Genomic DNA, 27724 nt, shown 5'->3' with positions numbered 1-27724 from the left:
CAACGGATGTTTAAAAAAGTGGGCTTGACTCCGTACGTACTTGCGTGCCTGCCGGACCCCTACACAAGGACGGATAATGGCGTTGCGTGTGCTCCGCACTGACGCAGACGGAGAAGCATAAATCAGGCTAAAGTCGCTGAGTTGGCACTGCCTCACTCTCTGCTGCTAAAGCTACGGATAGCAAATGCTACGGGCTATGCCTGAGCGTGAACGCGCATGAAGCAGTCTGCTCGACCCGAGCAGCTCTCTTGTTCTGTGATTTTACAGAAAAACACGCAATCACAGTAATAGTAATGAGCCAGGGCTCATTCTACAGGACCAGGGCATTGCAGGAGAATGTATGAAGAAAAAAAATGTGTTATTTCTATACATGTTTTGACTGTCAAACTTCCTTATAGTCCCTTTAAAGTACTATTGATCTTATAATATTCAGATAAAACACGATGGCAAGTCTGATCACGTATAAACAATAAAGTCACTTCCCACTTCCTGCTTTCAAGTCCTGCATGATGTTGTGACTATTGCGTGACTTACCAAGAAGCACTCAGCAGCGCTGCGTGGCACGTCCACCTCCGGTGTGCCCCATGGCTTAAGTGGCATGAAAAAGTGTTTTAAGCTAGCTTGTTTTGCGGATTTGTCATTGTAGCCTTAATGCCTCCTTTTGATGTGTTTTTCAGTCAGGAAGTGTGGGTGGAGTAAGACTCTGGAGGGGGGTGACTTGCTCTTTAACGTAAGGGAAGTAGACTAAAGAATAAAGCTGCTTGTTTCCAACAATAGATGAATCCCTGATCTGTCAACCCATCCCACCATCACATGTCAACAAAACATCAGGATGCTTTAACTCCTTCACTTCTCATCCCAGAGGCGAAACACCTCCAATATTATGTAAAACTTTCAGGATTACGTGCAGAAAATGGCAAACCTTTGTCAGTACTTCACACAATTGCACTTCAACTTGTTCTACCTTTCTTACCAGCCAAAGATCTAATGGATAAAGTTGTCAATGACTAATGTTGCAATAACATTTTTTTCATCTTTGCAAGTAAATTTACTTTAAAATCTATTTTTTTCTCCAATCACCAAACACCAGAAGCTTTGTCTCTAATGATAAATGATAAATGACCCGCACTTGTAGAGCGCCTCTCAGAGTAAGGACTCCAAAGCGCTTTACACCACAGTGTATCATTCATCCATTCACACACACATTCACACACTGTTGGGGATGAGCTACGATGTAGCCACAGCTGCCCTGGGGCGCGCTAACAGAGGCGCGCTAATGTCACTTTCCTGTCGTGCTGTCACTGTGGGGTCATTCAGGGTTAATGTTGAAATGTGAGCTCTCTCTTCTCACAGGGAGGGGGTGTGGCTTGACATGAAAATTGTGGCACTGTGGCAAAGGTGACTGTGTGTGTGTGTGTGTGTGTGTGTGTGTGTGTGTGTGTGTGTGTGTGTGTGTGTGTTTACATGTTACCAGGCAGACCTGAGTTTCACCCACCTCCTCCCCCACCTCACCATTTTTCTCCCACTGCCCCTCCCCCTGCATCATCCAGGCGATGTACCGTAATTTCCGGACTATAGAGCTCACCTCAGTATAGCACGCACCTACTAAGTTTTTAAAAACACATGGAACTGTACTTATATAAGCCGCGCCGGGCTAAAAGCCACAGATACTGAACTGAAAACGTAGTTTAACTGAACGTAACTGAACTGATCAGTATCAAACAAAACAGAAAAGTTATTGATTAGTTTATTCATCCCCCTCCTGCGCACTGAAACCACTGAAGTCATCATCTTCAGTGTCGGAGTTGAACAGCCTCAGAAGAGCTTTGTCTTGTCCTTATGGGAACCTCATTACTTCTGTTACCTAAGGCAGCTTCTCTGGAGTGGGTGTGGCTTGGTGACATCACACTGCCTCCTGTGTCAGTTAGTGGCCAAGGGGGGAGGGGAAAAGGAGGAGGCATACAGGAAAAAGCAGCAGATCTCGTCCAGGAGGGGGGACGTCTACACTCAACAGACTGAGGCCATTTTCAGCGACTCATTGTTTTGTAATTGTCCCTTTGGCACGCTGTCCTGACTGGAGAGCTGGTGAAAGACTGCAAGACAAGGCTAGAATTTTGGAGACATACACACTCTCTCTTTTGCTCTCTCTCTCTCTCTCTCACACACACACACACACACTCTCTGACAAGCTCATGTCAGTAAGAGAAGAGGGGAAACGTGTTTGCCCTGCGAAGATAAAACACACAACAGCTGGAGAAAGTTTTAAAAAGTGAAACTGCCAAAAGGAGGCATGGATCTTTCAGCAGCTTAGGAGGTAAAGAGACTTTCAGCCACATGCCATGGGTGAGTAGCCGGGACATCGCGGTCCTCCACTCTCCCAACTCCTTTGTTTCTGTTCAGATATGAGTATTTTTATCTTCCTGACCTACATAGTGGTGCTGCCAAATCTGTTGCCAGAGCTCAGGAGGTTTCATAATGCATCTTATGAAATGGTAGCAGAAGTTGTCCTTGATCTTCTCCAAATTAAGTCCTTGTCTCGAACTTTATGTAAGGCGTGTGATCCGTGGGGACATCGTTGTGAAATGTACCTGTTTGGATTTTTGTTCATTCTTTAGTACTTCATACTGTTGAAAATAGATGTTAAAGGAGACAATCAGAGCAAAATAATTATTTATATTTGAGATCCACGACTTAGGATGATTGGTGAATTTATTTAGGAAGTCAAATTTGGGATTTTTAAAATTCCCTTTAATGTATGAAGCATTACTTTCAGTTGTTTGTTTGAGACTTTGACTTTCTAAGTTTTGTAGATTCCTATTGGACGTCTGTGACTTTTGGCATTTAGATTTGAAGCTTCTTCAATCAGTTCTGTCATTTTCCAGTCACCATTTGGTATTTAAGGTGTGATAAAAACAACATATTGTAACTTAGTGTACTTTTGAATTTGGAGTTTGGAATTTCGATTCGGTTTGACCAGGTCTTTCTTTTGCCACCGTGTTTTCCTGCATTCCCCATTCTTCTGCATTCTTACACAACACGGCCAACAGCTGCTGGTGTGTGTTTCGTACCTGAGCACGGCACATGAGGCAGTTTTATGGAAACCAAAGAGAAATAAACGTTTGAACGGGTGTAAAATGTCACATCATCCTGCTTCCCCCGAGCCTCGAGAAGTGTTGTTGTGGCTTTTAACGTTAATGTGTAACACATTAATGCTTGGGGTGAGCCTGGGTCAGCGTCTGCAGGTCGCTTGACCAGAGAACGAGAAGCCGAAGGTTTTTGCTGACCAAGAAATTCACCAGCAGCGTGAGCATGTAGGTGCCTGCTTCCGTGTATGCTCTGTTCTACTGCGTGTGTTCACGGGGGCGTGTCATCACCCCTCTTTCAGGATAAAGGAGGATCTGACCCTGCTGCACGAGAGCCCCCTCGATGGGGCCCCGGATCCAGCATGAAGGGTTATGTAAGCTCTCATCTGCCAACCCTCCTGCCTCCCATTGGTAATGTTATTGAGTGGAGAGGAGCACACAGAACAGTTGATTTTTCACTGATCAGCTGATTAAAAACCAGCTGAGTTTAAAAACAAGCAGAGAGGAAGCGAGATTAACCTCCTTTTTTTAATTCTTAAGGTTTTGTTTTACCCCCAACCTGAAGCAGGACACCGTTTTCACAGACAGAAGAGACCGTCTCTTGTCTTTTCTAAAAAATCATGCTACTTCTGGATGAAACCGAGTCATTTGCAGGTATGTTGAACATTCCTTGTAGATTATCTTTTAGCTGAGCTGGAGCAGAAATCGGTTCTTTCCTTTTGACAAATCGATAGTAAGTGATTGACCCACTTGGTAAAAGAAGTGTGAAGAAGTTGCTGAAAAGGTTTAAGGTTTGAGATGATACTGATCGGGGCTGCGGTGGCTCTTTGATGCAGCATTTCATTTGCAGGCTGGAAGTCAGAAAAAGAGAAAAGGCAGGTTTTAATAGTTAAGATGAGCACAAACAGTTTGGGAAGGTGAAGAAGAGGCATTTAGGTTTAGTTACTTAATAATGTTGTGTAACACCTACTGAAACATTCACATCCTCGTTCTGCTCTCTACTCTGTTAAACCTCCTTTCTCTCATCACTTCAGCTTGTTTTCATCTGTTATCTGTTAGAAATCACTTTCTTCTGGAAGATTCCACATTTTCCCACTCCTCTCCCGTATTTATACGCCGGTTGTCTACATGTCTGTTCCTCTGGCGTTGGCTCGGTACTGCTTTCCCATTGGCTTCCCAGGATATTACCTAAACCAGTGCCTGTTTCTGATTGGTGTGTGCGGGGCAGGATTAAGCCACGCTTGAGATGTGAGCATGTGGAAGCAGGAAAACATACGGTTCAACAGAGCAGTGGGTTAGGAGGGTAAACGTGTGAGGCATGGAGAACAGCCTGAGATGCGCTGGAGCAAATTAAGTGTTTTAAACCAGACAACATAAGAAAATGAAGTTACAAACATTATTTTGACATTTGAAGATATGTATATTCACCGGATAATCAAGGATATAACACTAAAGGATGATTTAACTCATTTGGCACACTTTAGACACATAAACAGTAAGTTCTAGTGTTTCAAGGCCTGCTTTGGGCTCATTTTTTACTCTGGGCTGAAAATGTTGATAAGAATTTAGAGAAGTTATTATTAGGGATGCACCGATCAGGTTTTTTGCTGCCGATCACCGATACCGATATCAAAGAATGCCGATCACCGATACCGATATCAAAGAATGCTGATCACCGATACGATCACCGATACCGATCACGTGGATTGGCCAGAAATTTTCTACAACATTATGATGAGTGCTACAAACTACATAATCTGGGAATAAAGGAAATGTAACCTAATCTAAAATGGTCTGTATTAGGGTTGTCACGGTGTGAAAATTTAACCTCACGGTTATTGTGTCCAAAAGTACCACGGTTTTCGGTATTATCGCGGTATTTTTTTTAAACGTGCTACATTTTCACACAATTAAATAAACACTATATATCAGGAAAATATTGTCCTCAGTTTGTGTCTAAATTTTGCCTAAAATGTGTTATTTTGTAATTATGTTGTTTATTTGTTTACATTTTTCCCCTTTAGTCTTTAAAATACCAATATTTGCCCATAACTTCTTATTTTATGTCTGTTTGATGTCATCATTTAAAAATATTAGACCAGATGATACTCAGTACTCAAGTAGCCTTCTAATCAGATACTTTTTTTTTTTTACCCTTACTTGAGCAATCCGTATTTCAGGAAAATATTGTCCTCGGTTTGTGTCCTTCCAGTGAGCTTTGCAGATGTGGGAAAATGCCATCAGGCAGTAATCATTGTTAAATTCATAATTATTCTCGGAGAGAGACCAACTCTTATCTGCCCCTGGGAGCCCCGTAATGCATAGCGTCATTTCAACATGGGGGTGTCCGCGACACGGTTTATATGCAGGTAGCGGCGCTGCGGCTGCTTTATATAGCGACTCGTTGCTTTCTCCCTCAACCCAAATCCTAGGATCACGCATTTTAGCTAAAACGCTGACGTTAACTTGCCTTGCGTTGACTGTAGAGTTGTGGGTGATGGTCACGCAGATGTGTCATGAGATTTGAAGCGTTGCTGCCTTTCACAGACACTTTTTCTGCACGTGCTGCAAACAGGATAGCCGTCTTCTATTAACTGTCCCTCGGCATTCTTCAGATATCCAAAAGATGCCCGTACTTCCGACTTTGTCTTCTTTGAGGGATAATAAATGTCCTCCTGAGCGCTGCCGTCTCCTCCTTTGGCCATTATTTCAGCTTTAGCTTCAAGAAAGTTTTGTTGTAAACAAAGCGTGTATGTGCCGCCGGCAACTTCAGCCGATGATACGGTGGCTGGTAAGGGTCACCGCGCCTACACCGCAGCCACGGTAAACCCACCAAGATAATATAGTTTTTTAAAAACAAGACGGTTATTATTGTCAACTTTTTTTTTTTTACCGGGGTTTAGCGCTACACTGGTTACCGTGACAACCCTACCTGATCGGTTTGCTTTGATCTATTTTGAAAATTCCGATCAAAACCGATAGGGGCGCTATCGGCCGATTACGATCAAATGCCGATCCATCGGTGCATCCCTAGTTATTATCACAAAAATGTCAAGTATTGATAAGAGCCGAAGAATGCACTGTTCTACTTCCAAGTTTTTGTGTGCAGACAGTGATAAACAGCTTAATGGGAATTAAAGGTGCAATGTGTAAGGTTCCTAAAGTGGTATAATCACTAAACAGTCTCGGCTGGGGGGGGGGGGGGGGGGGGGGGGGGGGCTTGTCAGTTTTTCTCCTTTAACCCTCCCGCTGTCTTTATGGGTGACCCCGCGAGGAAAGTTGACCATTGAGCAGGATTGATGGTTTATCCCTTGAGGTCCACATGGCAGGGGTGAGGTGGTGCTCACTCCTCACCCCTGCCACATGGACCCAAGGGATAAACCATCAACCCTGCTCAATGGTCAACTTTCCTTGCGAGGTCACACCCATTAGGACAGTTGGAGGGTGAAAAAATAAATAAAACGAAAGCAGGACGTAGTTACTGTTTACACTCGGAGTTTGTGTTTGCTTTAGGCAAAAAGCTCCTGAGTTGTTTAAAGAACTGAAACCAGTAAACAGGAGCAACCCAGAAGTTATGTCTTGTACCCCTAAGAAGCCACAACATCTTTTTGTTTTACTCTAATATCGAGTAAAGCAGGCTAGAGGCTAACGTTGAGTTAACAATGCTAACAGTGAATTAGAATATGGCGCTAAAAACATCTCAAGGTGCTTTTTAAATTATCAATGAATCAAAAGCACAGTGAAATGTATGTGTGATGTGAATAATTAGTCATTCATGGTGTTTTACTTAACTTAATGATTCGTTCAGTACTATAACATCAAGCTAACTGTAAGATGGTAAACAAAACACATCCTGTAATATAGGAGGCATACTACCGTAATAAGTGTTGTAAGTGCTCCCTATTGTAAAACACCAACAAGTGCTACCACCAGATATAACAATGTATTTTTCTACTTGTAAAATTACTGTGTATGATTCACCTTAACTCATTAACTGCCATTGATGACAAAAGTCATCATCTTAAATCCAACCATTCACTGCCATTGCATTTTTTCACTGTATGGGTGTCGGAACGAGCCGCCGCACCATGAGAACAAACATCCCAGCTCTAAAGCCAATCTTCATCCACGTACATCACAGGCTACATGATCAGGAAGCAGAAAATCCATGTGTTAGGAGATCGTTTTGGGCCGCTGCTGTAAAAAAAAGGTGAGGCGCGAACCAGAAAAGATTCTGCCGATCACAATTCGACAACGGATTATGAAAGAATGGATAAAGTTTGAAACACCGGATTCTTCCTGATGTAAGAGATGAGTCTCCTCTTTGTTTTGGTAGTTTTGGCGTCGACATAGAGCGAAACGTTCTGTGACTCTTAAGAAAACTGTAAAAACTGTGAAAAAATGCTGGCAGCGAAGGGCTTTTCTGATCAGAAAATGGCCAGCAGTGAGTTAACGGTCATCTAGAATCTTATGGTGATGATTTGCAACAGCCATGACACTCATGGAATGGGAGCAAGAAAGTAACTTTTTGCTTAAAAAAATGGACTGCAGTACCCACATTTGACCACACAGTGGCAGTCTTACAGATTGCACCGTTGAATAAATATTTAAGATCCAAGTCAAAGTAGCTCATCACCCATCTGTTCAGTTGTAAATGGGACTAGTTCTGCACAGACTGCAGAAATGATTCAGTTTATTTAATCTGGGGTCATATTAAACAAGAAGTTTGTTCTTGGTCTCATTTCCAGCATTTTTGTCACATTTGTAGTCTGTCTTTGCTTCTGCTTTTTGAACATCTGGACAGAATCCTCATATCCCTGCTTTCATCACTAAAGAGGCTGTTTTACCCTCTTGTCTACCTTGACTGATCCTTTACCTCGTTAAACAGCACCACCGCTGTTTATTCTCACATTCACAGCAGTCTTCTTCTCAAAAGGCGAACACCATTAGTGCAAATCCAGAACCAATGGCATTTTCTTTAGATAATTGTCAATTAAATCCAGCAACTTTCCCATTTAAAGCTAGATAATATCCCTTTTCAAAGAGTCATGCATATGAATCAAATTCATTTTGAAAATATATCAGCTGAATAACAAAGTTCAAGTTTAACCACAGACCTTACAGGATGTAAAATACGAAAAACAAATACATTTTTAATGAATAAGTGCTAAAAGATGAGCTGTTCAATTCCACATCTATTCATTCGTCAAATACAGATGTATGCTTCAGTGTGTTCAGTGTCCTCAGATTTGTAAAAAGGCAGAAATTAGAATTTTTTTAAACACCTTTCAAACTTGAGGAGCTTATTAGAAGTGATATTTACTTAGTATTTCTAAAAAAAAATGTGTCTAAAACAGGCATTTACGTTGCTGCATAGTGATTTTATCTACATAAAAAAGAGAACTTTCAAATCTTTTCTTCTTCATTTCTGTGACAAAGTATAAACAGCTCCGAATGGCCTCAATTTGGAGAAGGTGAGATCATTTCGTACCAGACTGATAAGCTAATGGCTAGCCTGAGTTGGGTCACCCCGGCTTTTCTGCGGAAATAAGACGTCACAACCATAATTGTTACAGATAGCTAGTTTTAACAAACTACAGCATTCATGGGGGTGTGAAACATTAAACATGATCATTTTGGGGATTGGATTTATTCTTAGGCCTTTATTGTAAAAGCTGCTATGGGTTGGGACCCTTTGGTCAGTTTAAAATGATGTCTAAGACATTAAACATTTGTTGTTTCTGAAGTTTGAAGACATAAATGGGATCATTACCACAGTGATGATGCTGCAACAAATTCACAGAGACATCGAATTAACCAAATAGTGAGATCTCATGTAACATACTCTCCCGATGTGTGTGTGTGTGTGTGTGTATGTATGTGTGTAGGTGATATTTTTTTTAATTTAGCGGGATGAAGGTGCGCTCCATCTGCCAAAGGACATTATGTAACCGGCTATAGCTTGGCTGGTATGCTGATGATTTTGGTGTGCGTGTGTGTGTGTGTGTACCCTGCGTCTGTCCTTCTCATCAGATAACCCTCCTCTTCCTCCTCCTCCGCGGCAGTGACACACTGGCCTACAAACAGCCTGTTCCACCTCGCCTCACCCTTTTGCTGCTTTCTTTTATCTCAATGTCATCCCATCTTCCTCTGGTCTCTGTCATCTTCATCTCGCCTCATCATCCTTTCTATGACGCACATCAACACACACACACACACACACACACACACACACACACACACACACACACACACACACACACACACACACACACACACACACACACATGTTGCTAGCAGAGAGGTTTCATAACTCACCTGCTTCACTCTAATAAAGCAGCCATAACAACCAATTCAGGGCAGCCTGTTATGTAAGAGTTTGTGTGTGTATGGATGTGTGTATTTCCTGCTTGTGTGTGTTATTTGTCTGGCCAGATAAATCTTAACACACCTTAAAAAAGCTTTTTATTTAGACATAAAAAGATTAGATGAACCATCCAATCATATTCCAGCTACAAATAGATTTTAGTTATAAGGTAAAATGTATCGCAACAAAACACTTTTCAACTGTTCTTAAGTATTTTTTAATACAATACAAAGTATTGTAATTTTTGTGCACAACTTTTTGGAAGTTTTACTGTTTACAGCTTTTATATAATAGAATATTTGGAAAAAATATATATTTTTAAGTAGCAGTAAATTCCCTAAAGGTGAAAACTCTGTTGTGTTCATCATTAAATGATGTTGTGTCCCTCTGTCCTGGTGGCCTGGCTGTGTGTAGCCCTGTCAGTGAGTCCAAAGAATGATCCCGGATGAGCCCCCATTTATGTTACAACCCAGCTCATGGGACAGAAACAGGCATTTGGGGCTGAACACAAGTTGGGAGTTTGGAGTATTTTTAAAACAGTCTCTAAACTAATAATAATAATAATAATTATTATTATTATTATTATTATTATTATACACAGAACTTATATAGCACTTTTTAGGACACTGAAAGACGCTTTCATGCACTCTCACATTCACACACTGCTAGTGATGGTGAGCTACTTTGTAGCCACAGCCACCCTGGGGCGGGCTGCCATTTGGTGTCGTCGGCTCCTCTGACCACCACCAACACAGGCAAGTTGGGTGAAGTGTCTTGCCCAAGGACACAACAGCAGAATGCCCCTGGCGGGAGCTGGAATCAAGCCCATGACCCTCCAATCATGAGGCAACCTGCTCTACTTCCTGAGCTACTGCTGCCCCTACAGCCCATAAACTCCCAACATGTGTTGTCTTTATTTAATGTTCTAGTCCCATGAGTCAGGTTGTAACATGAATGGGGCTCGTCCGGGATCAGTAGTAAGTGGAAACATTTCACTTGATCCTTTCCTGTAAATTCTGGATCACAAGAGTTTTTCAATTTTTCCAAACTTTTAGTCTGTTTCCATCTGAAGCCATTTGAAACATTGACCTGTTTCTTTTGTCTGCCTCCTGTCTTTTTGTTTATCTTCCCAGTCGCCTCCTAATCATCGAGACAGCCTGACATTTATCCTAGTGCTAAAATTTTGAGAGCTTGAACAGTCGTTAAACCATGAGAACAGCTTTCCAAACAGCCGGAGCGTGGTGAAGAAAAGAGTGCAGCTCGTAACTTTGTGTAGAAGTTCCTAAAGCACCACAGCGTTCATCTTGGCGTGTGTGTGTGTGTGTGTGTGTGTGTGTGTGTGTGCGTGTGCGTGTGTGTGTGTGTGTGTGTGTGTGTGTGTGTGTGTGTGTGTGTGTGTGTGTGTACACGTACAGGACATGAGGTTTGTGTGAACACGACGGTTGTATAACAGCCAGAGGCAGCAGTTACATAAGCATCCCTTCTTGCCCGACCAGCCTCAGCAGCAGTGGCTTGTCTTTCAGGAGTTTAAAGCTCTTTCTGAGTGACACTGAGACCTTCCATGTGCAAATGTGATGACGCTAATCAGACCCATAATGCAGCAGGTTGTCTTGCAGCATAATGACTCTCCTTGGCCTCTTTCTTTGACCTCCTTTCAACAAGTTCACCATTTCAGCTGTGAACTGCTGGTTGATGTCCAGTAAAATCATTCTTCCTGTTCGCTCACATCTGTACTCATGTATTTTTTAAACATCAGTTCTTTTATGCGGCCTGTATAATATCTCAAAAATCACTATACAGATTTGAATAAAACTCTAAAAAGTACTGGATGTACATCTTAGTTACTGTTGGTGTGGTCCCCATCAAAGATGGCCCCCACGGTCCATAGAAAACCCCAAAATGATCACAATCCGGTCTGTTTAAGAAATGAGCTATGATTTTAAGATTGGACCAAAGCAACCACACCTCCATCATTTCTCAGCAGAAGATGATCTGGCCTGAGTTTCTTTTCACTAAGCTTTTAAATGAGTAACATAAAGGACATTAAATCACAACAGAATGTTGGATATTTGCATAAAAATGCTGGTAATTGCAGAAAATTGGTAATTGAATAGATAAAAGTCCTATTTTTATTCAGTCAGACCTCATGTTTTACCTGGTTGAGAAGAAAAAGGAGAAGATGAGGTGTCAAACTGAAAATAAAGGTGTGAGGTAGAAATAAAATTATGTAAAGACAGAATAAAAAGTTGAGCTGATGAATCAAATGACTAGTAACCACCTTCAGTTGAACACCAGTAAAACAAAGGAAATGGTGATTCACTTCCAGAGAAACACTCCTCCTCACTCACCAGTAAACATCCAGGGATCAGACATTGAGGTGGTGGATACCTTTAAGTACCTGGTGTTCACCTCAACAGTAAACTGAACTGGTCCAACAACACAGATGCTCTGTGATCACGATGAATCAAAATATGTTGATTCTTTCTAGTGTGAAATAATAAAACCATGTCAAGTCATTAAATGAATAAGTTAAACCCTTCAAAGCCAACTACTTCATCCTCCAAAAATGTAATTTTGTGTTCTGTGATGGAACAGCAGGCTTTTATTCTCGTGTTGTGCTCCAGAATACGGTGTTCTCACTAGTGATGTGTCGGTCACGAACGAACCGTCTCTAAGAGCCGGCTCGTTGAAGTGAACGACGGGACCCGGCTCGTCATTGGGAGCCGTCCCCTCCCCTCCCTCCTCTCCTTTTACTTTGGTGAAAGCTACAGGCGATTGGTCAACATGTGTAACTGTGTGTCCAGACTGTCCACACACAGAGCAGTAGGGGCGGGGGATCAGACTCGGACACACAGCAGAGCACATGCAGGTGGAGGGGAGATGAGAGGGAATGAGGAGGAGGGAAAAGGCGAGCGAGAGAGAGGAGAGTGCGACGAAGAGGGTGAGAAAATGAGCGCCAGCAGTCGGAAAGTGGAGATTTCTTAAAGTGCTCAGTTATTAAATCCATATAAATGATAAATATTTGATATATTACTTTTTTTACATTAGTAAATCATTTTACATATAGTTCTGCATTATTCTACGTATAAATGTACTCTACGCAACAGAAAATCTGAGGAGCCACTTGGGAGCCGAAAGAGCCGGCTCTTTTTGGTGAGCCGAGCCAAAAGAACCGGCTCTCTAAAAAGAGCCGGAATTCCCATCACGGGTTCTCACACAAGCTGCCCTCTCACTGGCATTTCATAACTCTGACGTCACACCACCATTCAGTTTTATTTTCCAAAGCATGTTAAATAACTTAGAGAGAGTCATTATGTTCCCATAAGAGGAGGTGCACAGAACATTGGGTTTAGCTTTGCTGGAGTTTAACCCAATAGTTATAAAATGTTTATGTTTATTCATTTAGGAGATGCTTTTATCCAAAGCGACTTACAATTTATAACCTGTAGGGCATGTTGTGATCTGTGGGGGAAACCGGAGTACCCGGAGGAAACCCACGCATGCATGGGGAGAACATGCAACTCCACGCAGAAAGGCCGCAGCTGAGCCCAGTTTCGAACCTGCAACCTTCGTGCTGGGAGGCAGCAGTGCTAACCACTGCACCACCATGCAGCCCAAATGTCTTTATTTTTGCTTCCAGGAATCCCACATCTGTGTCGAATAGTTTAGTTTTTTGTGTGTGACGTGGGGATTCTCCAGTGTGTGTCTGCTCTCATCTGATATCTATTTACGTAGGCAGCCTACGAAAGGGATCACACACACACACACACACACACACACACACACACACACACACACACACACACACACACACACACACACACACACACACACACACACTCTGCTTCACTTGTTTTTTTCTGATCTCAGATTTTTATGTCAGTTCATGGGATAAAACAAAAAAAAAACAGTTCAGGCAGGACAGTTTCAACTCAGGAACTACTAAAAATGATGAAACAGCTGGGTGAGTAGGGATGGGTACCTTTGACATTTGAATCGATTCGGTACTAATTCCTGGTACCTAGGAATCGATACCGGTACTTAACAGAACCAATTTTCGATACTTTTGAGTGTTTATTATTTTAATTCTATTTTATAATTAAATATATTTTTCTCAATATATAACCATATTTGATAAATATCACGATAAATAATATTCAACTGTTTGTATTTTAACATCGTCCTTGTAGTTTTATAATTAAACTGAAGGAAACATCTTTACTGTGAACTAAATTTACTGTGTATCTTCATTCCTTTTGCCGTCCTTTTTCATTTGATTTTTCCTACTGGGAAGTTAGAATTTCCGAGGAGAAAGCGAACGCACCATTAGCTGATAGCAATGGTGGCAATGGAAGCTAACATATCAAGCTAACGTTATCTTAAACAGTTTATTTAACTGCTGGAGCAGATTTAAACGATGATGCCTCACGCTTAGATCGTTATCGCTGGTTTTATCTTCACTCAATCACCCGTCGCATTTAGTAAAGTGAAGCCAAACTTTAGAGCGCGTTCATGTTCTTCCAGTCGGAAATTCGAAGTTCCGAGGAGAAAGCGAACGCACCATTAGCGAAACGGAAGCTAACATATCAAGCTAACGTTATCTTAAACATTTTATTTACCTACCGGAGCAGATTAAGATGAGGATGTCTCACTTAGATCATTGTCTGTCACTGGTTTCATCACCCAGTTACCCATCACATTTAGTGAAGTGGACCCAAGCTTTAGCGTGCGTTCTTTCTACCATGCTGCTCTGTTTACAACTCGCAGCGACCGACGACATAACACTCTTGCGCATGCACAGCTGTCTTGGCAAGTTCTTGTTATGAAGGGCGGGTACCGAAATGAGGCACTGTTTCAAATGACGTGAATGTGCTCAGTCTGTACTTTGGAATTCGGTCGGTACCTTAAAAAGTACCGAATTCGATACCCATCACTATGGGTGAGTGCTTTTATTTTGTCTCCTCACAGCTCTTATAGTGCATCTCAATTTTGCTTCTGCTCTGAGTATTGAAATATAAATATTTTTTGAGAATATAAATTTAGTTTTTAGTGTAATTTGTTCTTGCTTTTGAAATTCATATTTTAGCTTCTGAATTGTCCATCTTGCTTTATTGTTTGGGTATTTTTTGTGTGAGTGTATTTTATTTTTTGGTTAATTGTTTTGGCACAGTTGTTTTGGCACAGATGTTATCCCATACATTTGGTGAACAATGCATGAATGTTTTAGCCTGGCAAGCCAGACTAAATAATACATTTATTTATTTATGCTTGAACACCAGTAAAACAAAGGAAATGGTGATTCTCTTCCAGAGAAACACTCCTCTAGCCTGGCAAGCCAGACTAAATAAATGTATTATTTAGTCTGGCAACACTCCATTGACAGCTCTCGGTTGTGGGGCGGGTTCTACCATTGTCTTTCAAACGATCTCCGCATTCCACTGGACAATGAATGTGACATACTCATGTTTCACTCTGTTGCATCATCCCACCCACCAGGCATATAGAGTGCCCTGATTGGCCCACAAAGCAGATAAAGCTCTGTGATTTGTTCACTAAGCAGATAGAGCACTATGATTGGCCCACCATTATGGACCAATCACAGCTCTTTATGTGTTTGAAACCCCTCTAGAGAGTTGTGATTGGCTAGCCAGAGTCCTGGTAGGAGCTGCGGAGGTTCCAATGGAGCGTGCCTAGACCAAACTTTCCAAAGCAAGAATTTGGTCTAGCTCACTAGGCTATGAATGTTTCCCAGCTGTCAATCCAACTGGAAGACATCCACTGAAACCACTGTTTGACTGCAGATGCTTTTTGTGTGAGTAGCACCAACTCTCAGCCACAGGGAGCGTCTAACACATGGTTTAGAAAACTCGCCGCAGGTTGCTCTGGCATTCCTTTTCTTGCTTTTTGTACATTTTTGTCAAGCTATCAAGATTTCCTTGAACTCGTTTTGCCTAGTGATTGTGGCAGGGTTTTTATGCTTCATCCTCTTCCTCATCATCATCAGGATTGCATGTTGCTTCCAGCACAATATTAGCTTGATCTGGTCTCTTAGCAACTGTCCTTTAACTCAAGTTCCCCTTGAAGGCTGCACCTCCTAATGTCGTGGGCAGGTGTGGGTCACTGAATTTAGATCGGAATGCAAACCCACATTTGGTCTAAAGACACAGGTTGTTCCGAACTCTGAATTTAGTTTAGGTTCTTATAAAGACAAAAATTTGTGCACAGAGTTGATTTGAGGGAAAATAAGTGATAGTACGACCGATTTCACCCAAAATGTTTAGTTTTTTTAATCCTTAAGTCTTATTTTCTATAAAAAAATAAAGTGAAATAAAATCTTGTATTTTTTGTGTGCAGATGGGAATAGAAAGTGTTTGCAGTTTGGCAGGAGGAGCTGATCAACCAAAAGTTAATAAGAATCAAGCTGACTGATTGAGATGCGATTGTGTTCCCGTTTTATAATGTGTGTTTACTTTGGGGTATGTTTTTTTTACCATTTCCTGTTTACTTATGTCTCTTTGCCCACTCTATGTGTAATGCTGAGCCTGATTCATGGTAGGTTTTCAGTTGTCTGGCTTCTCCACAGGGAGCCTTGAACAGCTCAGTAGTTATAGAAGTTATTTTGCACATTTCTGTTGGTGGGATGCATAACCTTTCAGGTCATGATGTGGTGAGATTTTTCCTGGCAAGGCTGTGAGTATCTGTACGTCTTCCTCGGTGTGAGGTCTGTCACCTTGAAAGCTTCTAGTCTGCACTATGTAGCACATACTCACAAGTTGCATGGATGTTTTAAAAGCAAAATGCTACATGGTTATGTGTCAAGAAGGTTATGTAACTTGTTTTTCATTATTTTCTTGCTGTAGTTTCACTCTTAATTTAAAGAGAAACAGTTTGTCTGAGTTTCAGCTTCTGCTCCAAGCAGATGTTGTTTGGATGCAAAAAAGCCACTTTTAATAACTTCCACTGATATAATTCAAGGTTTTAGATGAGATGAAGACACTCTGCCCAAGAACAAGAATCGGCCCTGCTTCCCAGCATTAGCATCGGTGTGGATTTGAGTGCTTGTTTTTCTGTGCAGCACTCTATTTTTTAATGTGTGGTTTGGTGTTTGTGTGTCGTCCACCCTTCTCACTCTGAAGTACATCTCTCTTTCTTTTGCTACGATGGCGTTGCTTTCATCTCTCCCTCCCCTTTCCTCTTTCCATTGCTGCTCCTGCCACTTTTCTGTCTCTTGTTGAGTGCATTTTTTGTGGGGATGTTGAGACTCTGAGACTGTGCATTTCAGGAACTGTTATATAACTGTTGTGTAAGGTAGGGTTGAAAAAAATAGAAAATGGGGTGCACAGAGTAATCAAGCGAACTACACTAAGCAAAAATATGTCCCGTTTTTTGCAGTCTGTTGAAAGAATTATGGAGACATTTGTCCAGTTCTGTTCTCTAAATCTAATCTAAGTCAAAATTCTCTCTATAGTTTAGCTTTATTGGGAATTTAAAGGTGACATTTTATGCTAAACTCACCTTTTGCGTCCTTTTGTGCTGCCATATGGGTCTCTACTGCCTCTAAAAACACTCCAGTGTTGGAAAACAAATCCTGTCCAGTTGTTTTCTGTCAGTTTTAGGAAATATGTGCCTAAAAACAAGACATTTTTAAAATGTCTCCATTTGTGATTTCAGAAACAGGTAAATTAGACTAGAACCACCTCTCATGTGCAAGAGAGAGCTGATGTGCAGGAGCAGCAGCTCTACTAAAAGCCCCTCCCAGGATTTGGTGCTTCTCAGCTTATAATAGCCAATCAGGGGATGGGTAGGCATGGCCAGCTTGAGCTTGTTTTCTTAAAGTGGCAGAGGCCTGAAATCTCTCATTCCGGAAGGCACTGAAAATGTCAAGAATAGAACAGCTAAATCACTTTATGTGAGAGGGAATTAGTTTCATTAACGTTATTCATTGGCCATAGAACTATTATAATTTCAGTAAAATGTCATAATAAACCCTCAATGGCCAAAGTGGTTTGAGTGCCCGCCTGGGACTGAGAGATCAGGGTTGAAACCCGGTTGGGTCATGCCCTACCATGTCTTTGGTATGTACCATTCGGGTCATACCAAAGACCCAATGCCTCCTCGATTGACACTCAGCTTTAAGGGGTTGGATTGGAGGTTAAACACCAAATGGTTCATGAGCGCAGCTGTGTCTGCAACTCACCATTCCCCCAGTGGATGGGTCAAATGCGGAGAATAAATTTCACACACACCAGTGTGTGACAACTAGCGGGGCTTTAACTTAATTTTAACCAGAGAAATGTAGAAATTGGACCCAATGGCTCCCCACTTGACACTCAGCTTTAAGGGGTTAAACCACCTAATACTTCCAGAGCGCAGCCACTGCTGCAGCTTACCGCTCCCCACGGGGATGAGTCAAACATGGAAGTGTAATTTCACCAGTGTGTAATGATGAATAATGGGACTTTAATATCCATCCATCCATCCATCCCATCCATTTTCATCCGCTTATCCGGAGTCGGTTCGCGGGGGAAGTAGCCTAAGGCGAGAGGCCCAGACTTTCCTCTATCCAGCCACTTGGGCCAGCTCCTACGGGGGAATCCCAAGGCGTTCCCTGACCAGGTGAGAGACGTAGTCCCTCCACCGTGTCCTGGGTCTAACTTTAGGTCTCCTCCCGGTTGGACGTGCCCGGAAAACCTCACCAGGGAGGCGTCCAGGAGGCATCCTGACCAGATGCCCGAGCCACCTCAACTGGCTCCTCGCGATGTGGAGGAGCAGCGGGTCTACTCCAAGCCCCTCCTGAATGACCGAGCTTCTCACCCTATCTCTAAGGAAGAGCCCAGACACTCTTCGGAGAAAACTCATTTCGGCCGCTTGTATCCGCGATGAATGTGACATACTCTTGTTTCACTCTGTTGCATCATCCCACCCACCAGGCATATAGAGTGCCCTGATTGGCCCACAAAGCGGATAAAGCTCTTTGATTTTTTTCACTAAGCAGATAGAGCACTGTGATTGGCCCACCATTATGGACCAATCACAGCTCTTTATGTCTTTGAAACCCCTCTAGAGAGTTGTGATTGGCTAGCCAGAGTCCTGGTAGGAGCTGCGGAGGTTCCAATGGAGCGTGCCTAGACCAAACTTTGCAAAGCAAGAATTTGGTCTAGTTCACTAGGCTAACACTCCTCCTCACTCGCGAGTAAACATCCTGGGAGTAGACATTGAGGTGGTGGATACCTTTAAGTACCTGGGTGTTCACCTCAACAGTAAACTGAACAGATCCAACAACACAGATGCTCTGTATAAGAAGGGCCAAAGCCACCTCCACCTCCTGAGGAGGCTGAGGTCCTTCTGAGTCAATTGCCATCTGCTAAAATCCTTTTATCACTCTGTTGTTGGCTCTGTTATTCATTCTGCTGTGGTCTGTTGGGGTGCAGGAAGCTCTGACCAAGACAGAAAGAGACTGAACAAGCTAAAGCTAGCTCAGTTCTGGGCTGCCCACTGGATTTAGTTGAGGAGATTTGTGATAGGAGGATGCTTAAAAACCCCTCCCACCCACTGCATCCCACTGTGGAGACCATGGACAGCTCCTTCAGTGGCAGACTGAGACATCCAAGATGTAAAACAGAACGCTACCGTAGGTCATTCATCCCCTCTGCAGTCAGAGTGTATAACTCCTGTTTAACTGGTACTGGCATTATCCTGGTACACAATAACCTCAAAGCAATATTCAGTATGTGTTCAATACTTGTGCAATACCAGATGTGTCCCTTACGCTGCATAGTTCTGGAAACACAAGTTTTCTTTTATTTGTTGTTTGTAGTGGTTGAAGGTTACAGTAATTACTTATTGCCTCTGTATTTACCTGTAATCTTGTTATTATTTACTTCTTGCTTTTCAAGTGAATGTGATGTTGTAGCAAGTGAATATCCCCAATGTGGGATTAATAAAGTCTATTCTATTCTACTAAAATACTGTAAATCAGGGTGTCCGCGGGGTTTTAAAAAGTATTAAAAAGTGATAAATAAAAATAGTCACATTTAAGGCCATTAAAAGTGTTAAATTTGGTCTCAGAGGTATTATTTTTTCCAAATTAGGTATTATTTTTTTCAGACTATCAGATGTCGTATTCTGAACATCGACATAGAAATATATTCCGAATGAAATGTTTTGAACGATTATAAAAACAAAACAAGCCGATTATTTGCTCCTCCCGCTTGCGCTGCCTTGAGTTACAAATGAAGCGCTCCTCCCAGTGTTGCCAAGTTAACTTAGCGACTTTGACGCTATTTCTAGCAGCTTCTCAGAACCCCTTCTTGACTTTTTAAATCTCAAAAGTACCTGGCGAACACCTCAGAAACATCTCTGGTAACCCTTAGCTACTTTCTGGATAACTGTCGTTGACATTTCCTGCAGGTTAGCTAAACACTCCGCCTGCACTCCGGACCGTTCTTCAGGACATTAGGAAAAGGAATGATGTAGTGATGTGTCAGTCGCTAAAGAAACGGCTCTCAGAGTCGGCTCTGTTGGATTAACCAGAGTGAGTGACACACACACCGCACCTGCGGACTCCTGAGCCACTAAAAACAGCTAAATGTGCGCGTGCGGCGCGCTAAACACACGTGCAGCTTGCCCCTGATTGCTGTGAGACCGGGTTGGGGGTGGGGGGGTGCAGCTGTGGTTGGGACAATTATTACATTAACTGATGGACTTGTAAATAAATAGTTTATAAATAAGGTAGAAATAAGTTCCTCACGCTGATAAATAATAACTAATCTCCCTAAGGACACAGTGCTAGTGCACTCCTACAGCACCTTGACATGACTCAATAAATGCTATGCAACATTTAGTGAACAGCAATTTGCATGTATTTGTTATAAATGCCACTGTATAATTCTTGCTGTCAGTATTTGCAAGATATTGGTATTTGGGTCTGTACTGGTTAGACTTAAATGAGTTAAACCAAGGTCTATAGCCCTTGGGTCATAAACTATGAGCTATAAGTATATTGGTCTTTTTATACTGGGAATCAGGAGTTATTTTAGTGATCATCTTGTTTCTTGTTTGTTTTTGCCCTGATTGTGCCCTGAGCAGTTTTATGACTGAATAAAAATAAAAAAAATAAAAATCTACATAAATTGAAAAATCGTCTTAAATAATCGAGATCTCAATTTCAGTCACAATAATCGTGATTATTGTTTTTGCCATAATTGAGCAGCCCTACTTTAGCATATCCGGTCACATAATGATGACGTCATATTCAGTGGTCGTTGTGCATCATTTCAGGCCTCGTGGTTAACTGTGAACCACTGAACAGAAGTGCCTGGCTTATTTTCTAAGTAAAATAAATATGTGCAATACGTTGTCAACATCAGTGAGTCTCTAAGTCTATTCTTTTTGTATGTTATATATGTTAAAATATGTGTAAATACGTCGCTGATTAACACTTGCAATTTAGTGTTTTGATGGTTTTAAAAAAATTCTGAAGGTAGTAAAAAAAAGTATTAAAAAGTAGTAAATTTTACTTAAGGATTGCTGTATATACCCTGTAAATGCAAGAACACTTTTTTTAATCTAAAAAGCCAGGCATCATGGTTTATAACATTTGTTTCCCCTTCACCACCAACTAACATCACATTGGCTGGAAATGAACTCCCTTAAAACGTACATCTGAGATGCTTACTGCCACCATGCCTCACCAACACATGGTAACTAAGATGAGCTGGTGTCATTATCTTCCCGGTGACGACGTTAGCCACCCAGAAGGACTGTAGAGGCGTTTTATGTAAGCTATGTTTCAGTTCACACTGAGATCATCACCAGTCTCCGTTCTTCATTATGTCAAGGATGTTTGTGTGCACTCAAGCGAATATCCACCTTCAAAAGATTTGTGTGTGTGTGTGTGTGTGTGTGTGTGTGTGTGTGTGTGTGTGTGTGTGTGTGTGTGTGTGTGTTGGCAGGCTGTCCTTATTTGTCCTGTTGTCCCAGGCTGAACTGGCCTACAAAGTAAAGTGTGTGTGTGTTTGTGCGTACATGAGTGACTGAGTGTGTGTGTGTGTGTCTGTTGTGCGTGAGCAAGTGAGTGTATGTATGTTTGTGTGTTTGTGCATGTGTGTAAGTGCATGATTGAGGGTAAACCTGGTTTTATTTCCAAAATAAAGTACATTTATGACCTTTTTGTTTGTATTAATTCATATTTCTCTAAGATCACTTGTCCTTCGGAGTGTGTGCACGTATGTGTGTGTGTGTGTGTGTGTGTGTGTGTGTGTGTGTGTGTGTGTCCCATCTTATGTTTCATAAGCTGTCCACATTTACAGGGGTATGATGCAGGTCTTACATAAGCATCATATCTGGTTCAGAGTGTTTCTGACAGGTAGGAGAGAAAAAGGAAACAAATAAAAAAGCACAGTTAAGAAAAAATCACTGATTACTGAAGACAAATTAAGCCAAAAAGATCACACACACGTTTATGAGACAGGCCTCCTGATGTTTGACTGAAGGATGTTTGGACTCGGAGGGGAAATTGTCTGAATACACATTTTTAAAAGGCACCTGAACTCTTGCTGACAAAGTTGAAGAGGTAAAAATTTTAAATCCTGTGTGAGATTGTAAAGAATCACTGGTATGTTTTTGGAAGACTGACAAATTTTAGTATTTTAACAAACTGAATTATTTACATTTGAATTAATCCTTTAATCAGTTCTGCTCAGATATTCTGAAATACTTCAAACATGAGTAAAAAACAGAATGAGCACCAATCAGTGAAAGTTTCCAATAAAGTATCAGAGTTGCGCTCCCTTTCATTTAGTTTCATGAATAAAAAGGTGTATCACGTCTAATCTTACTGCGCCTTCGGAATTTTCAATTTTAACTTTTTTTTTCTAAAGATTTTAACTAAAAGGTGTAAAAATCCAAACATAGTCATTGTGGGAGCAGTTGTAATTACATTACAACTGTGCGTTGTATCTATTTACAGTTTGTGATTATTTACAGAAAGAAAGAAAGAAAGAAAGAAAGAAAGAAAGAAAGAAAGAAAGAAAGAAAGAAAGAGAAATATTTTCTATAGCGCCTCTCAAGATAAAAATCACGAGGTGCTTCACAAAAACTAAAAATTTTAAATATCAAAAAAATTTAAAAAAAAAAGGATTAAAAAATATGTGGAAAATGAGACATTTTTTTAAATATTGTGATTAAAAGATGAAAGGAAAGGGAGAGAGAAAATGAATAAGAAAGAGGGAAATCGGTTGATCCCGGGAAAGGCGGAATAAGAACAGAATAAGGAGAGGGTGGTGATGAAGATCACACAAAAGCCAGCCTGAGTCTTCAGCTGCTTCTTAAAGGAGACCACTGAGTCCACTGATCTCAGGCTCAGGGGGAGAGAGGTCCAGAGTCTGGGGGCCACAGCAGCAAATAATTTGTCACCTTTGGTCTTTAGCCTGGTGCTGCACAACCAGTAGGCTTTGATCACTGGACCTCAGGGACCTGCTGGGGGTATAGGGACTAAGAAGATCACCAATGTAAGATGGTGCTTGTCCATGTAAGGCCCTATAGACCAGAACCAGGATCTTGAAATGAACCCTGAAGTTGACTGGCAGCCAGTGAAGCTGGAGGAGAAGCGGGGTGATGTGGGTGTGTTTGGAGGACTTGGTCAGAAGCCGAGCACAGGCATTCTGAACCACCTGTAGACGGTTCAGGGAGGTTCTGCTCAGACACGTGAAAAGAGAGTTGCAGTAGTCTAAGCGTGAGGAGAGGAGGGTTTGGAGAACTGTCTCAAGTTCAGAGCGGGACAGAATGGGACTCAGCTTAGCAATGTTCCTTAGATGGAAGAAGGAAGAGCGAACAAGAGAACTGACATGAGAATCCAGAGTGAGAGCTGGGTCAAAGGTCACACCCAGTATTCCTGTCAGAGGGTTTGGTCGGAGAAGAAAGATGACCAAGAGAGTCTCTGACTTTAGGAACCAGCTTGTCTGGGGCACAGATGAGGATCTCAGTCTTATCTTCATTCAGCTGAAGAAAGCTCCCAGCCATCCAGGTTTTGATAGAGTCTAACAGGTGTGTGACAGCTGCAGCTTAGACATCTCATGGGGCTTGAAGGAGATGTACAGTTGGATGTCATCTGCATAAAGATGGTAGGAGATTCCTTTAAAGGAGTTCAGGATGCGCTGAAGAGGAAGCGGGTAGAGGATAAGGTTATTTTAATTAAGTTTTAGTCTCTATCTTTGGTGTAATAAAAAGCATTTATAGATTTATCATGAACACGTTCAGTAAATTGAACAATAAATTCTGTCCTGTAGGATTTTAACAACTGTTATGGGTCCTCTTCCCACAGACCAGTCCCACAGCGCCCCCTTCAGCTCTGAAAATGAGGCTCAAGGAGGCAACCCAGCTATGTGGCACTGCACCTCTCCCCAATCTACCTCACCCACTGTGGAGACGCCAGCCCACCCCCCTTCCTCACAGCCTGCGTCCAGACCCCTCTCCAGAACGACGAGCCAAAGCCCCGCCCCTCCCTCCGCCACGACGGGAAGCAAGAAACGGAGCTCCAAGCCTGCACACATGAGACGAAACATCAGGTACTGTACGCAACGCATCAATGCCAAGACCCCCAGTCATGTTTATGCTCTACAGCAAGGGTATTCAAAAATAAGTGGCCATATTCTAATTTTTCGAATTTCACCTGTTGGCGCTCCCAATGACGAGCGTTGACATTCATGTTGAGCTAAACATGAATATAAGAGTATGGAGTCTTAGCTTTTTTTAGATGAATTAGTAGTTTTATGTGCTTTACAGTAAATTAGCAAGGCTGCATTTGAACTAAATGTTTTGAAACTGGGTTTCGACTCACTGCTCGACAAACAGAAACCAGTAAACCTCGAGTAAAGAGACGTTTCTGCTTCAAGGCAGCATATTCCAACATTTATTGTACTTCTAATAGCACTCAGCTATGTTAACCATCTCAGGGCTGCAGAGTGTAATGCCCGGAACACACCAGATGCGTAAGCGTAACGAAGCACCGTTGAACAACAAGCGCTTCTAATCGGCGCCCTTGTTAATCTACGCTCTCGGTCACATCAGCTGCGAAGCGCCACGAAGGCTCGCGCCATGCAGCGATCGTTTCGGCGTGAGCTCTATTTTTTCGTGGGCCGTGAGGGAGCCGCGTCAATTCTGGCAGGAAGTTGAACCAAAGCAGAAGAGGCAGGCCAGTAAATTTAACAAAAATAAAAGAAAATTTTCTAAATAAAATACCGCGACTAACAAATGATCATTTTTGTATATCTAAACAGACTAGAGAGATGAAAATGAGCAAACACACACACACACACACACACACACACTCAAACACTCCCTCTCTTACGGAGAAACACAACGTTTCCATCATTTTAATTGCAGTTTTTACATCAAAAGATGGATTTAATAAATGTGAATACAAACAAATATGTTTATTTCAAAGGTAAATATAGTATTGTACACTACCACAAACACTAGCTATTTACCATTTAGAAAGAAACGGGTCTACAAAACAACAGCAGGATCAGCAAGCGGGGCAAACTGGTTATTCTCACACACACACACACACACACACACACACACACACACACGGCAAGGGTGTGGGGTGGGGGTTGGAAAACAGTAGGCGTGAGCGCTCTTTTAAAATTCTCGCCTGATGTGAACAGAAAAGGAGCGGACAGCAAATAAATTTTGTGAGCGACCCACTTTGCGGCGCTTCGCAGCTGGTGTGTTGGTGTGTGGTGCGTAAAGCTTCAGTCCTCTTGGCTGCCGGGAAAACATAAAGCTCAACCTCAAGAATGCAGTTCTCCTTAGACGTAGTCCTAATCGTTTGAATAATATCAAACATGTTTATTTTTAGCTTTACCTTTTAAAGTAACACTATACAGTTTCCAGCTACTTCAGCCTACTGGTTGAAAGTGGATTTACAACTGTCATAAACAACCCTGATGTAGCTAGTGCTAATGTAACCGGATTACAGGATACAATAAGATAATTAAAAGAAAAAATAAACAAATGGGCCAATAATTAGGTTCGGGGAGAATTGGAGGTTGTTTAAGAATGACTGGAGTCACGGGTATAGCATGAAACGGTTTATATACTAAATTTTAATAATAATGGGAAATATAACACATAAAGATAACACACAAAAACAGATGAAAACAATCAACAATAGTAAATTGCTCGGTATGAGATTTGATCATATGAGTCACAAGTCAGCCGGCGTCAAGTCAAATCCCCACGCTTGGGGTGAAAGTCAGAGTCCGGTGGTGCGATTTTTTCCTACCACACCGTTGAGATTGTTCACAGAAGAGAGCAGTCTGCTCTTCAGTTACTTGAGATGTCCTGGTTCGTTCAGTGGTTAAGGCTCGCCATCTCCCTCGTCAGGAAGAAATCCAGTTCTCGTTCCAAGTGAGTGATCATAGGAGTCGGGATCAAACCCAAGGAAAAAAAAAACCCAGCCTGTAAACAACAGAACTGTTAGCGAGTTGGCATCGACCCTTCTCGTCACATCACAGCATAAAGTCTTACAGACTTAAACAAATGCTTCACTCTATTGGCATAGCCAATCATGTTTGGGTTCACAGTTCAACTAACATAACATCAATTTGATTGTCTATTAAAATAATTCTCAGTAGCTCTGGAAATATAATTACATATGACAACAATTGTTCAGCTCAATAGGCTCAGTTAGATTCTATTACTCTACACTATTCAACAAGAAATACATTCATGACAACAAGGATACATTTAGTTGTGTTTCTATACAGCATTGTGACACCTTGTATATCTGTAACACAATAAATAAATAAATAAATAAACAAACAAATAAATAAATAAATAAATAAAATTTTCTATAACAAAATTAAACAAAATATAAATTCTGGTCCTTTGGTCCACCTTTGTAAAATAATTCCTCCCTAATCAGTTAGCTTTTATTTATTTTTATTTATCTATTTTTTTTTATTATTAAATGTTTGGTTAAGGGACGCATTACTAATTCTATGGCGTTAGCTATAACGCCCCTGAGGACCTTGTACATCTAGGCCGTACCACCATTAACTGGCGGTTTGAGCCGTTAACTCCTGGGAATCCCATATGCCCTACCGCCGTTAACTGGCGGTTTGAGCCGTTAACTCCTATATGCCCTACCACCGTTAACTGGTAGTTTGAGATGTTAACTCCTGGGATCTAACGTCTAGCAGCCCACTGCTGTCACCTCGGTTGCTGTAATTAGCTTTTTGAATTTAATAATTTACTGAATTTAATCTCATTCACTCACCAACGCGCTCCAACGGTTCCCTCCTACAGAGGATTGGTTCACTCTGTCGTCTCCACACAAATCTATAAGAATGGAATTAATTTGATAAGATATTTAAGTTTCCTTTTTTTTTTAAGTTGCATCGTTAGCTTTTTCTCTTCTTTTTTCTTTACTCACCGCGTTGGTTCCAAGTTCCTAGCTCTTATTAGAAGGAGTCAAGTCCGCCTCTCCCTCTATCTATGCGGCACCCAAATCAGGGTTCTTCACGGCCTCGACCGTTGTTTTTTTTTCTCTCTCTCTCTCTCTCTAACCGCTCAGTCTTTGCTTTCTGTATCTGCGTGCTGCACAGCCGTTTGTCTCTCCTCTCGCTCAGCTGCGTCGCATGGTTTTATTTCGCGGAGGCGGGACTTATTTCTCTCAGCCAATGAAATTTCAGATTCCCACCTGGACCAATAGTATACAGCTTTCCTCTTCTGTTTCTGTTAGTGATGTTCAAGATTCTTGTTTTAACCGATGTTTAATATTAAACTCGTTATTTTAGTTATTCACCCTTCCAATAATTCATTATGAAATTATCTATTAGTTAATTAGATATCTATTAATTAGTATTGTTAATTTCCTTAATTTATATTTTATATTTTATCTAAATTGAGGATGGATCATATTAGTAAGCCAATTAGTTAATACCTCATTAAGGTTCTAGCTTCTGGGTTACATCCTCCCCCATTAAATATCATGCACGTCCCTGTGCATTGTTTCTACGGGGTACACAACTTCTTGAGTAAGAGAGTCAATAAAAGCTTTATTAAGTCCTTGGAAAAGGGACCTAACTACGGTCACTAGTGGATTGCCCAATTGAGAGTAAGTTAGTCTTTGAGGAGGCTGACTACTTCGTTCAGATCTCCTGACATACATCTCTGGTTGCACAGTATCATGCTCATCCGTTTCGGTTTGATTCTCAACTGAGACAGGACGAAGTGAGCTCTCTGTTTCCGACAGAGCTGATGAGCT

The 27724-nt window shown here is 41.6% G+C and overlaps 1 protein-coding gene across 4 annotated transcripts in view; it reads left to right on the top strand.

Moving 5' to 3' along the window:
* The window catches only part of LOC107390659 (helicase ARIP4), an 84993-nt gene that overhangs the window by 21717 nt on the left and 35552 nt on the right, over positions 1–27724 (top strand). For 2 of the 4 annotated variants that reach the window (XM_070544757.1, XM_070544758.1), the window contains one exon: positions 23774–24017. In XM_070544757.1, coding sequence (XP_070400858.1) covers positions 23774–24017 — 244 coding nt within the window. Of the gene's footprint in view, positions 1–1974; positions 2344–2383; positions 3738–23773; positions 24018–27724 lie in introns of those variants that run through there. The other 2 variants (XM_070544762.1, XM_070544759.1) reach the window with 2 other exon arrangements.

Source organism: Nothobranchius furzeri, chromosome 15 (genome assembly GCF_043380555.1).
Source record: "Nothobranchius furzeri strain GRZ-AD chromosome 15, NfurGRZ-RIMD1, whole genome shotgun sequence".
Taxonomy (NCBI): Eukaryota; Metazoa; Chordata; class Actinopteri; order Cyprinodontiformes; family Nothobranchiidae; genus Nothobranchius; species Nothobranchius furzeri.
The sequence above is the reverse complement of the archived record's forward strand: the minus strand, read 5'-3'. Positions and strand labels throughout refer to the sequence as shown.